The 12,180-nt window shown below is 39.9% G+C and overlaps 1 protein-coding gene across 1 annotated transcript; it reads left to right on the forward strand.

The window, feature by feature from the left end:
• The first annotated feature begins 2,451 nt into the window (after nt 1-2,451).
• Nucleotides 2,452-11,584, forward strand: LOC123518258 (fucose-1-phosphate guanylyltransferase-like). Its single transcript, XM_045278989.1, is given in 11 exon segments — nt 2,452-2,541; nt 4,634-4,751; nt 5,479-5,597; nt 6,315-6,450; nt 7,789-7,857; nt 8,492-8,635; nt 8,863-8,916; nt 8,919-9,068; nt 10,239-10,380; nt 10,382-10,617; nt 10,664-11,584. Coding segments are annotated over 11 exon segments (1,950 nt in total). The 5' UTR covers nt 2,452-2,487; the 3' UTR covers nt 11,392-11,584.
• The last annotated feature ends 596 nt before the right edge of the window (nt 11,585-12,180 follow it).

Raw genomic sequence — 12,180 nt, forward strand, 5'->3', positions numbered from 1 at the left:
TTCTTGTCTTCTTTTATTCTTTTCTTCTACTTACCTCCTTTTATCCTGTTCTTCCTGTTCTTGTCTCCCTTTATCCTTTATCCTCTTGTTCTTGTCTTCTTTTATCCTTTTCTTCTCCTTACCTCCTTTTATCCTATTCTTCTTGTTCCTGCTTCCATTTTATCCTGTTCTTCCTGTTCTTGCCTTCCTTTATCCTCCTTGTTCTTCCCTCCTTTTATCCTCCTCTTCTTTTCTTACTTCAATTTATTCTGTTCTTCTTGTTCTCACCTCTCAATATCCAGATGTAGTATTAGTTAGTGTATATTTCAGTATTCATAACATTATTCATTGCCTGCTCTTGTATATCCATGTATATTTTTATTTAGCTATTTATATTTCATTGTATACTTTATCAATTATGTGTATTTATCTGTATATCTCTATTTTCCCGGTGATTTATTTATTTATTTATTATTATTTTTTTTATTATCATTATTTTTTTTTTTTTTATATATGAAATAGAGGAGGACTGGCCAAGAGGAATGCAAATATAAAGAAAAAAAATCTCTCAGTTGCCAGTCTTCTTATTAAGTTATTTGTTCTCTCATTCATCTAAGTTCTCATTGCAGTGTTCTCAAAGCCAGCTGTGTTCTCTGTTCTTCTTTCAATTATTTGCATGTTCCTTTATTTGTTATTTTTATTGTCATCTGTTTCTTATTATTTCTATTTTTTCCCTCTTTGTTGCTTCATTTTTTTTTTTTTTCTAACGTCTAATGCTAACCATGGTCTCTTTTAAGCCCTTCAGTACCATGGTGCATTTCCATATTCATTCTGGTGATTATTTGGTGATTTTAAACAGCTTCAAAAACTCATTTGGGGGATTAAAATAGTGAAGACTGTGACCATTAATCTTCTGCCCTCCATAGACCCTTCCCAATGTGTTCCAGTACTGAAGGGGTTAAACTAGTGGCAAATTTCATCACTTGTCATTATTTTTCACAACATTGACCCTTTTGAGTGCTAAAATAACCACCTGTGTTCTTGTTGGATTGCCATTGTGTTATTCTAGTGTTGTTCTTCTCCCTGTATTCTCAAAACCCAGCTCCATTCTCATTATGTTCTCTAAAACCAGCTGTGTTCTTGTGGTGGCATTGGTTTCTCTTGTGTTCTCATGTTCTGTTCCTCTCCGTGCATTCTCAAACCCAGCTGTTCTCATTGTGTTCTCAAAAACCAGCTGTGTTCTAAGTATGTTCTCTAAAATCAGCTTTGTTCTAATTATTCTGACATTGTGTTCTTTCTCTAATGTTCTTGTGTCCTGTTCTCCTCCCTGCATTCTCAAACCACCACTGTTCTCATTTTGTTTGTGTATTTAACTCTTTATCAAGCTCTGTTACAAGTTATCCTCTCATCCAAGCTCTTTTTATTGAGTTTAACAAGAATTCCACACAATTAACCTCTCCAGTACCATGATGTGCTTCCATATTCATTCTGGAGACTATTTGGAGATTTTATACAGCTTCAGGAACTTGTGTAGGGATTAAAATAGTGAAGACTCTGGCCTTTAATCTTCTGACCTCCATAGACCCTTCCTAATGTCAATAAAATTGTCTAATCACACCCAAAACTCATGGTAAAAAATGTGTCCCAGTACTGAGGAGGTTGACAGGCTGTAGTGCAAGTTCTTGGGGTGTTTTCAAGGGGTAAGAATCTCAATAACTAGTTTTGATATTGTATAGTTTACTCTCTCTCTCTCTCTCTCTCTCTCTCTCTCTCTCTCTCTCTCTCTCTCTCTCTCTCTCTCTAAACAATGCTCAAAAGGTCTGTCCATTACAATAAGAAAAGGAATGATTTGGTGTGGGAAGAGATGATATATGTATAGCACTATTACAACCAGTCATTTCTATTTTATAAGTATTTTTTCACTAAACCATATTGGAGAGCAGTATTTTCTCACTATTTGATATGAATGAAGAGATTTTGTAGCATAGTATAGGGTAGCATGTCCTAAAGAGGCATATAGTTTTAAATTGAGATTGTATTATATGGAAACTGTGCTGTGATGCTACAAAATATATGCCAACTAGATTTTTTTTTATATATATATAAACGTATTTTATTCATATTTCCTCATTGTTATTGTGCTAGAGCTGCCTCTGACGTGTATCATGCTTGCTGCCCCTATCCCTCATTCCTGTCCCTCCTCCCCACTCTTAGCACTCGTTTCTCATGCCACCTTCAAGTCCATCCTCTCTCCAGGGTTGCCAGACTGCTTGTGCTAATAGTACCAGATCAGATAAAGAAAACGTACCAAATCTTAGCAGAACGTCTTAAATATACCTAATTATAAGGAACCCGACCCCGCCGACTCCCGCTACCACGGAAACTATTCTTTAAACGTATTTTATTATTTTTCTCGGGTTTTGCATGTGTTTCTAGGTGTTTTCTGGCCCCTGGGTGTGGGAGGTGGTGGAGGAGGAGGTGGAGGGGAGAGGTGGAGTGAAGGAGTGAATGCAAGGGAGGTGGAGTCACTCACCAACCGTGCTCCAAAAAGGACATCTCTGCGTAAGGGTTTAAATATTTCTGCTTTATTAATGGAGTTTGCATTGTTCTGATATCTGATTTGTTATTTGCAAGGTAAAGCAAGTTTCAAGCCACAACAGAATCGAGTCCAGCTGTGTTTTGGTTTATCGAAAAAATAACACTAAAGTCACTGCGTAATATATATTTTTTAATTACCACGCCTAGGATTGTTTTGATGCTTGATATAACACTTAAAAGATGTGAAAAACTTGATTCAAGTAACAATATTCCATAAAATTTAGTCTAACTATTCGTATTTTCAAATTCAAAAATTTTTACGGTAAAAAAATTGAAAACAAAAATCTTTATACGACAAGGAATCTGTGTTTTCTTTATTTGGCTGGAAAGCAAATATTTTTCCTACTCAGAAAATGTAACATGACGTAGATTGGCTGTGCTTTCCATCTCGACATTATGTTGTGTTTGTCACCCGTTGACTTGACAGAAAGACCTTTCGTTAAACCGCGCCATCTAAACAAACCACCCGGTAAAGATATTATGTTTTGGTTATTAGTTAATTTATTTGTTGTTTCTAAAAGTGTAGTGTATACCAGTCTGGGAGCCTTTTTTCTTGTGGCGATTTTTAAAATGAAATACGTACGTACGTAATTTTCAGCCACAGGACACGTACCTCAGCCCTGCCTTCCCCGAGGTCAGTCCACCAATGTTTGCCTGCACGCCCCTGTGTTTCCAGACGCAGAGAGTGAAGCAAAGCCAGAATCAACCACCAAAGTAGATGATTAGCCATTACTGTGTTAAATAAGGCAATGGTTGTGTATAACCCCGTTCAGACCGCCAGGCACCCACCATGACCCGGACCCAGACCCCGCCCCACCTACCCCCTTCTCTCCCTGCGTCAACTCGTCACCATTTCCTTCAATTCTCAGTGTTTCCTGCTGTTGCTCGCCTGAAATGCATAACGGAGGAAGAAAAGAAAAATGGAAGTGTGTGAGGGAGTGTAGTAGTAGTAGTAGTGGTGATAGCAGTAACAGTAGTAGTAGTGGTGATAGCAGTAACAGTAGTAGTAGTAGTACTAGTAGCAGCAGCAGGAGCAGCATCAGCATGTGTTGATTATTATCATTAATGTGTGTGTGTGTGTGTGTGTGGAAACGGGCTTAACGTAACAGTACTCTCTCTCTCTCTCTCTCTCTCTCTCCATATTCTCAAGAGTGTTTCTACTGATAGCAATGCAGAAATGTTGTTAATTTGTCACTAGAATCTTAAAAGCACCATTGAAAATGTTCTGCTTTCTTGCCATGACTTTTCCAAGGCCACACAGATGACTAGCCGAGTTCTCAAGAGAGTTTCTCCTGTTTATAATGCAAAAATATTGTTAATCTGTCACTGACTCACTAGAATCTTACAAATACCCTTATAAACCATTACAACTTCAATTATACTCTAGTGACGAAGGTTACAATCACAGTCCGTCACTTCGGTGGAGCTTGGCGGTGTCTTATTAAAAGGAGAGTGAGACAACGCGGCGGTGGTATTCTGACAAGCGTGATATCAGTTATAGTGACGTTGTACGAGACAAATACGTTTTCATTCGAATGGAAACAGCCAGTCAATTATTAGCTGGAAAACTTCAAACATGAGATTCGAAAAATCTTACGGACAAACAGTTTCCCACCAAATTCATTTAAAGTCGTACCAAATGTACTTTTGAGTTCAAGTGTACCAAATCTGGTATGTTCGTACCACTCTCTCTCTCTCTCTCTCTCTCTCTCTCTCTCTCTCTCTTCACTGTTTAACGAGTATTCCTCCTCTCTGCACCGCTTCTCTGCCTTCCTGTACTAAAACTTCAATATACAAGTGGATATAATATACATCGACAGTTACAATGACAGTGACTTATAATTTAGTTTGACATGTTTATACCTCGTTATAATTCATTTTGTTTGAGTATATAGCATAATAAACTAATAAATAGGAGTGCATTGTAGCGGGGTTGGAAGCTGTTCGCGTGGCAGACTTGACAAATCTACAGCTGATAGAACATCCCTCCTCACTCTAGACTCCTCTCACTCCACTCTCACTTCACTCTCACTGCTGCCACTGACGCCCCCTGAAGTCTGCACGGTGCCCTGGCCTGCTGTGTGTGCTGGCAGCCATGGGGAGCCCCGGGAGTCCTGAAATAAGGAGAGCTATGCAGGATGTGTTTCGTTCCTACTCCTTGCTGCGGGGCCAAAGTAAGAGAGAGAGAGTGTGTGTGTGTGTGTGTGTTAATTATAAAAAGAAGGGTAAATTTGCAGTTTCATCCAATATAGCCTATCTTGTATTTCTTTTCCCTATATCTAACAAGCTTGGGAACCTCCTGGGAAAGTGAGGTTTTAGGGTGGGGAAATCAAACCTAACCTAAATTCTGTCCTAAAGTTATCATTCATCTCCGATTGGGTAAAATGGGGTTAGAAATGCTTGTAGACCTAACCTAACCTAACTTAATCTAACATAAATTAAGTCCTAAAGTTATTATTAATTTCCGATAGGGTGAAATGGGGTTAGAAATGCTGGTAGAAGTGTGATCTAGACCGTGAGAATGTGTAGAGTTATATGTGGTGTATTGGTCGAAGCTGCAATAATACCAGAAGACGTCAAGTAGGTGATAGTTTATGAAGAAAAACGATAATTGAAGAGATGCAGTTTCCAGAGATATACCACAAATATTCCTCCTGTTATTTCATTGTATTGTTTTTTTTCTGACAGTGTGAGTTTGTAGAGTGGTTAATTTGTTGATAAAGCCAAGTAGAAGGTTTGCAATGTTAGTGGAATAAACCTAGAACAACTGAGAAGAGATGCATACAATAAAAGCCTTAATGAGTTAGTTGAAACAAGAAATTAGACAGATGACTGATGAAGGGAGGGAATGAAGGCAGGGGTGGTGATGCTGGTGGTGGTCCAAAGTGTGGTGTTTTGCAGAGAGTGACAACAAGACACCTTTCTGGGATGCTGTGGTGCTGACTACCTTTGATGAGGCTCAGCGGCTGTGCTTCCTGGAGCAGGTGCAGCTCAAGAGAGCCGCTGGACAGCTGCCAGAAGTGAGAGAGAGAGAGTGTGAAAATGCCTTATTAAATTCAGATAAGATGAAATAACTGAACATTGCATTAGGTTAGGTTAAGTTAGATTAGATAAGAAGATTAGGTTAGGTTGAAAATAGTTAAGAAAATTGCATTAGGTTAGACTAGGCAAGTTAGGTTAAGTTAGATTAGAAGAAGATTAGGTTAGATAACTCAAGATTACGTTAGGCTAGATAAGACTAGGTTAGGTTAGGTTAAAAAGTCAAGACTATTAAAATATTCTTCGTTTGGTGGCGAAACCTCAATTAAGGTTAGGTTAGGTAAAACAATTTGCCGCTACTAGAATATTCCTTGTTTTGTGGGCATAACTCAAGCTTACAATTAGGTTTAGTGAGGTCAGGCAAGGTAAGGTGACTCAGGTCAGGTTAGGTTAGGTAAAAACAACTGGACATTATTTGATTGCTATGTCTTTGTTTTGTGGGCATAACTCAATTCATGTTAGGTTAGGTAAAATAACTAAAAACTATTAAAATATTCTTTGTTTTGTGGGCACAACTCAATTTAGGTTAGGCTAGGCTAGGCTAGGCTAGGTTAGATCAGATTAGGTTAGGTAAAAACAGCTTGGTATTACTAGATTGATGTTTCTTTGTTTTCATGGCATAACTCACTTTTAGGTTAGATTAGGTTAGGTTAAACAACTCAGCACTGCTAGAATATTCCTTTGGTTTGTGTGCGCAGGTTCCGATCTATGTGGTGGCTGACCCGCCTGCCCAGAAGCTGGGTGTGGGCGGCTCCACCCTGCATGCACTCACTCACCTCTCTCAAGAGTTTGGCGTGGCACTCTACAGTAAAAAGATCCTTATTATTCATTCTGGTGAGTATGTGTGTGTGTGTGTGTGTGTGTGTGTGTTTGGCGTGGTACTCTACAGTAAGAAGATCCTTATTATTCATTCTGGTGAGTGTGTGTGTGTGTGTGTGTGTGTGTGTGTGTGTGTGTGTGTGTGTGTGTGTGTGTGTGTGTGTTTTGTATTTATTTTAGCTTTATTTTATTTTGTTTTATCTTTTCTTCTTTTTCTTCTTCATTTAACTTTTTTTTCTTTTTCTTCATTTTGTTGCTGTTGTTCTTCCTGTCTTTCTTCCTCTGTTTTTTGTTCTTCTGTTTCTTTATCATTTTCTCTTTCCTCTCTGCCTCATCTTCCTCCTCCTCCTCCTCCTCCTCCTCTCCTCTCCTCTCCTCCTCTCCTCTCCTCTCCTCTCCTCTCCTCTCCTCTTTTTTAACTACTACTACTACTACTACTACTACTACTACTACTACTACTACTACTACCTATGTCTTAATTGGTGTGCATACCTGTGCGAACATATTGAGAGGCATCTAACTTTCTCTCCTGGTTCCTTACTTTCTCTCCTCCTCTTCCTCTTCCTCTTTTCTTTTGCTTTTTTATTTCTCTTTTTTCTTGTTATATTGCTTCTCCTCTTCCTCCTTTTCTCCTTTTTTTTTTTTTTTTTTGTATTTAATTTTCTTGTACCATTTCTTCATATATCTTCAACTCTCTCTTTTTTCTTCCTTTATTCCTAACTTTTTGCTCTCCTCTTCCTTCTCCTCTTCTTCATCTAGAGAAAATATTTGAGATTGTCACCACCACCACCACCACCACCTAACCACTGAGAATTGTAGTGTTAGTGAATGGGACGGACTCAATAATCATGTTAGTGGTGAGTCAGTGGAGAGCCTTGATCTCTTCAGTACTGGGACACATTTTTACCTTGAGATTTGTGTACCATTGGACCATTTTATTGACATTAGGAAAGGTCTATGGAGGTCAGAGGATTAATGGTCATAGTCTTCACTATTTCAACCCTTTCAGTACTGATACACATTTTTACCTTGAGATTTCTGTATGATTAGACTATTTTATTAACATTAGGAAGGATCTATGGAGGTCAGAGGATTAATGGCCACAAGCTTCACTATTTTGATCCCCCACATAAGTTTCTGAAGCTGTATAGAATCACCAAATAGTCACCAGAATGAATATGGAAACGTGTCATGGTACTGAAGGGGTTAAAAGAATATTAGATAAATTTATAGATGGTGATTGATAAATGGAATTAAGTAGGTTTGCTCATACAGGGACTGCCACGTGTAGGTCTGACAACACAGCCCCTCACAGCTTCCCTCATTGCATTGTGTTGTTGTGTTGTGTTGCAGGGGGCAGCAGCCAGCGCCTCCCCTCGTACAGTGTCCTGGGGAAGATATTTGCTCCTATTCCTGTTGACGGTAAGTTTGGGAGGGTGTCTGTCTGTCTGTCTATCTGTCTGGTTGTATGTCTGTTTGTCTCTGTGTGTGTGTGTGTGTGTGTGTGTGTGTGTTTACCTAGTAGCATTGTCCAGGGTTGAAGCGGGGGTCATAGTGTCCTGTCTCCATGTCTCCATTTATCCAATTTTCCCTTACAGTTCTGCACATTTTGTACTGTAACAATTTTATTCCACTTCTCCACCGTTCTGTGTGGAAAACTGTATTTTGCAATATCTTTGACACTGCCTCAACCTGATCTTTACATGTCCTCTTGTCCTATCTTCTTCCGTCACCAGCACCAGGTCTTCTCTGTCTATCTTTTCAATGTCATTAACTATCTTATACATTGTTATTAGGTCCCCACGTTCTCTTCTATCTTGTAAGGTTGGTAGTCCCATTTCCTTCAGTCATTCTTCAGGCATGTGTGTGTGTGTGTGTGTGTGTGTGTGTGTGTGTGTGTGTGTGTGTGTGTGTGTGTGTGTGTGTGTGTGTGTGTGTTTATTTGTCTATCTATCTGTCTGTCTGTGTGCCTCCAGCCTTCTCCATCTTTCCTCTCTCCTCTCCTCTTCCCTCCTCTCACCCTCCCATCTCCTCCGCATCCTTTTCTCTGCCTCAGGTCTGTGTGTTGGTAATGCAGTGCCACAGATGCTGGACCTCAAGCTGGCACTCTACCTCCCCCTGTGCTCCCTGCTTGGCCCTGGCACTCTGGTAACCTGTGCCGATGACATAGAGACCTACTGCCTGGACTGTCACTCTCTCGGTAAGATAGGGAGTAGGATAGAGTAGGTTACCTATTTATTTATTCTTATTGATTGATTGATTGATTTATATTTCTTATTTATTTATTTAGGTTAGTTTTTTGTCTTGGGGGTTAATTAGGTTAGGTTAGGTTGGTTAGTTCTCTCTCTCTCTCTCTCTCTCTCTGTTTTTTAGGTTAGGTTAGGTTAGGTTGTGAGCTTCAAAATAACACTGGCACTGTTTCTGCAGACATGGATAGCCTGAAGAGTGCCGACGTGGTGGCACTGGGCCATCCCTCCTCCCTGGAAGTGGGCACGGGCATGGGGTGTATGTGCTGCGTGGTGGGGGGGCAGAGGTGGCACTTGCCGGCACTAGCAGTGTGCAGGAGTGCCTGGAGGTGCTGCAGAAACCCTCCGTCAGTGCCATGCGGGCCAGTGGTGCCATTTTTCGCAGAGGTGAGCTGTAGCTGTGGCTGTGTTTTGTTTGCTGTTTTGGGGGTTTGTTTGCTTTGTTTGGTGTGTTTTGTGGTGGTGTTTGGCATTTTGATTGTTAGTTTGTGGTGTTTTTGGTGTGTTTGGTGTGTTTTGTGGTGGTGATTGGCATTTTGATTGTTTGTTGTGGTGTGTTTGGTGTGTTTCAGCGTGTCTTGGCTTGGTGTGTTTGATATAAGAGGGAAAGACTGGCCAAGGACAACAAACATTAAACAAAACCCTCCCCCCAGAAAGGACCCACTTAGTTGCCAGTCCCCTTGCAGGTCTGAGAAAGTTAGCCAAAATAAAAGGATAAATGTCTTGAAACCTCCCTGTTAAATGAAGTTAAGTCCTAGGAAGCTGGAAATACAAAAGCAGGCAGGAGTTCCACAGTGTACTAGAGAGAGGTTTGAATGATTGAGAGTACTGGTGAATGATTGAGAGTACTGGTGAATGATTGAGAGTACTGGTGAATGATTGAGAGTACTGGTGAATGATTGAGAGTACTGGTGAATGATTGAGAGTACTGGTGAATGATTGAGAGTACTGGTGAATGATTGAGAGTACTGGTGAATGATTGAGAGTACTGGTGAATGATTGAGAGTACTGGTGAATGATTGAGAGTATTGGTGAATGATTGAGAGTACTGGTGAATGATTGAAAGTACTGGTAAATGATTGAGAGTACTGGTGAATGATTGAGAGTACTGGTGAATGATTGAGAGTACTGGTTAACCCTTTCACTGCAACACAAAGCAATCAACACCATCATAAGCAAGGCCTAGAGTCTTTATAGGCACATAGAAGATAGTAAGCGAGAAAAGTGTGATCCTTCTTTCCAGTTCAAAGATTAGATGTGGGTGTAGAACAAGTAAAAGTATTTCAGAGTGGTTGGCAATTAACCCCTTCAGTACCATGACACGTTTTCACATTTATTCCGCTTCCTATTTGGTGATTTTATACAGCTTCAGATACTTACCATGGGATTAGAATAGTGAAGAGTCTAGCCATTAATCTTCTGACCTCCTTAGACTCTTTGTAATCTAAATAAAACTGTCCAGTCATACACAAATCTCATGGTAAAAAATGTGTTCCTCTACTGAAGAGAGAAGGTCAAAGAGTTAACTAGATTGGTAATGAAATAAACTGTTTTCAGGAGGCAGCAAGGAAGAGGAAGAGGAGGAGGAGGAGGAGGAGGAGGTATGGAGTGACAGTGTGTTCTGGCTAAGCAGTGGCGTGTGTCGTCGTCTGCTTAAGTGGTACAGTGACAACAAACCCCTGGCGGCAGAGTTAGATGCATGCCCACCTCCTCCCCTGCCTGGGCACACGCATGGAGGCAGCCAGCGCTGAGGACTTCACTGACTACCGCTGCCAGATGCTTCCCTTGGTCCGTGGTGCCTCCTTCAAGGTCATCACCCTCCCACAGTCAAAGTTCTACCACCTTGGCACTATGGCGGAGTATGTAGAGAATTTCAACACCGCGAAGGATTTTATTAGTGAACTTGGCATTAACAGGAACACCAGTAACAGGAGAGGTGTGGAGTGCCTGGTGGGGAGGGAAGGATGCTAAGGATGCTAAAGACAACACTAAGGATACTATGAAGGACTCCAGAACACAAGGAACCATCATAGAGTCCTGCATTTCGGACATCCGGATAGAAGTACAAGACTCGAACACTCACTACGTCATTGAGCACTGCCAAATTGGGGTGACCTTGAGGCTGTCTGGTGATATTATCCTCAGTAACTGCACCATTGTACCCTGCCCTGCCATGCCACACACCCAAGGCACCACAGCACACCTCCCACCTGGCATTCTCTTCCACACAGTGCCAATCACACATAAAGACCAAGACCTCTATGTCACTGTTGCCTTTGATCTTGATGCCAAAATGAAGGCCGAGGCTGGCAATTTAAAGGATGTGAGGGTGTATGGTAGGACTCTTAAGGATGTATTTTGCTCTCTTGACCTTGAGGAGGTGAAGGATACAGGAAAAAACTCAAAAATATCATTGTGGACTGCAAACATTTTTCCTGCAGCAAAAACAGCATCTGAGAGTTTCTGGTTGACTTTGAATGGTGTTTGGAAGGTGATGGGAGGCAGTGAAGGGCTTGAGGGGGTAGATGGGGCACTGAAGGGGCATGGGGAAGAGGGAGAGAGTCAAGAGAATGGTGTAGAATGTGGTGGTGACAGAAAATGGTTTAGTATGAAGGATGTAGTGGTGATGAAGGATTTAGATAGACTACTAGAGGACAGAAGGAGGTTGGTGATGAGTATTAATGGTGATGAGGGTGTTACTGGGTCTTGATGGGTGTGTGGTGAGGTATGGTGAAGTGTGGTATGGTGTGGTTGCCTTAACTTAATGGTGTGTGGTGTTGTGGTTTGGTGATGTGTTCAGTTTGTGATTTTTTATAGGGTGTTGTGATAGTGTGGTAAAGGTGCTCTCTCTCTCTCTCTCTCTCTCTCTCTCTCTCTCTCTCTCTCTCTCTCTCTCTCTCTCTCTGGCATGATTTTTGATATGAAAGAGTGATGGTTGTGATGTGTTTTAAAACTTTCATTTAAGAAGTTATATTATTATTATTATTATTATTATTATTATTATTATTATTATTATTATTATTATTATTATTATTATTATTATTATTATTATTATTATTATTATTATTATTATTATTATTATTATTATTATTATTATTATTATTATTATTATTATTTTATTATTATTATTATTATTATTATTATTATTATTATTATTATTATTTTTATTATTGTTGTTGTTGTACTTAATTTACTTGTATATTTTTTCTAATAGACAATATTTTAAATTGATCCATTTTTGGGCATTTATTGTTGAGATGATCCTTGATAAACTATTTTTATACAAACATTGATTAAAAGACATAATTATTTGTAAGTCATTGTGTTCTTGTCATTATCCTTTCCATTGTTCTATCTTCCTCAGCACTTTCTATGTTCAAACCACAAAGCAAAGGTACTGAATCATCCCAGTGACAAGTAAATGATGTGGTCTCGCCTGACAGTTTACATAAGAGTTGAGTTTAAAGGGACGGGCGTTTAAATTATGTTCTTGTCATTA

Source organism: Portunus trituberculatus, chromosome 6 (genome assembly GCF_017591435.1).
Source record: "Portunus trituberculatus isolate SZX2019 chromosome 6, ASM1759143v1, whole genome shotgun sequence".
Classification (NCBI taxonomy): domain Eukaryota; kingdom Metazoa; phylum Arthropoda; class Malacostraca; order Decapoda; family Portunidae; genus Portunus; species Portunus trituberculatus.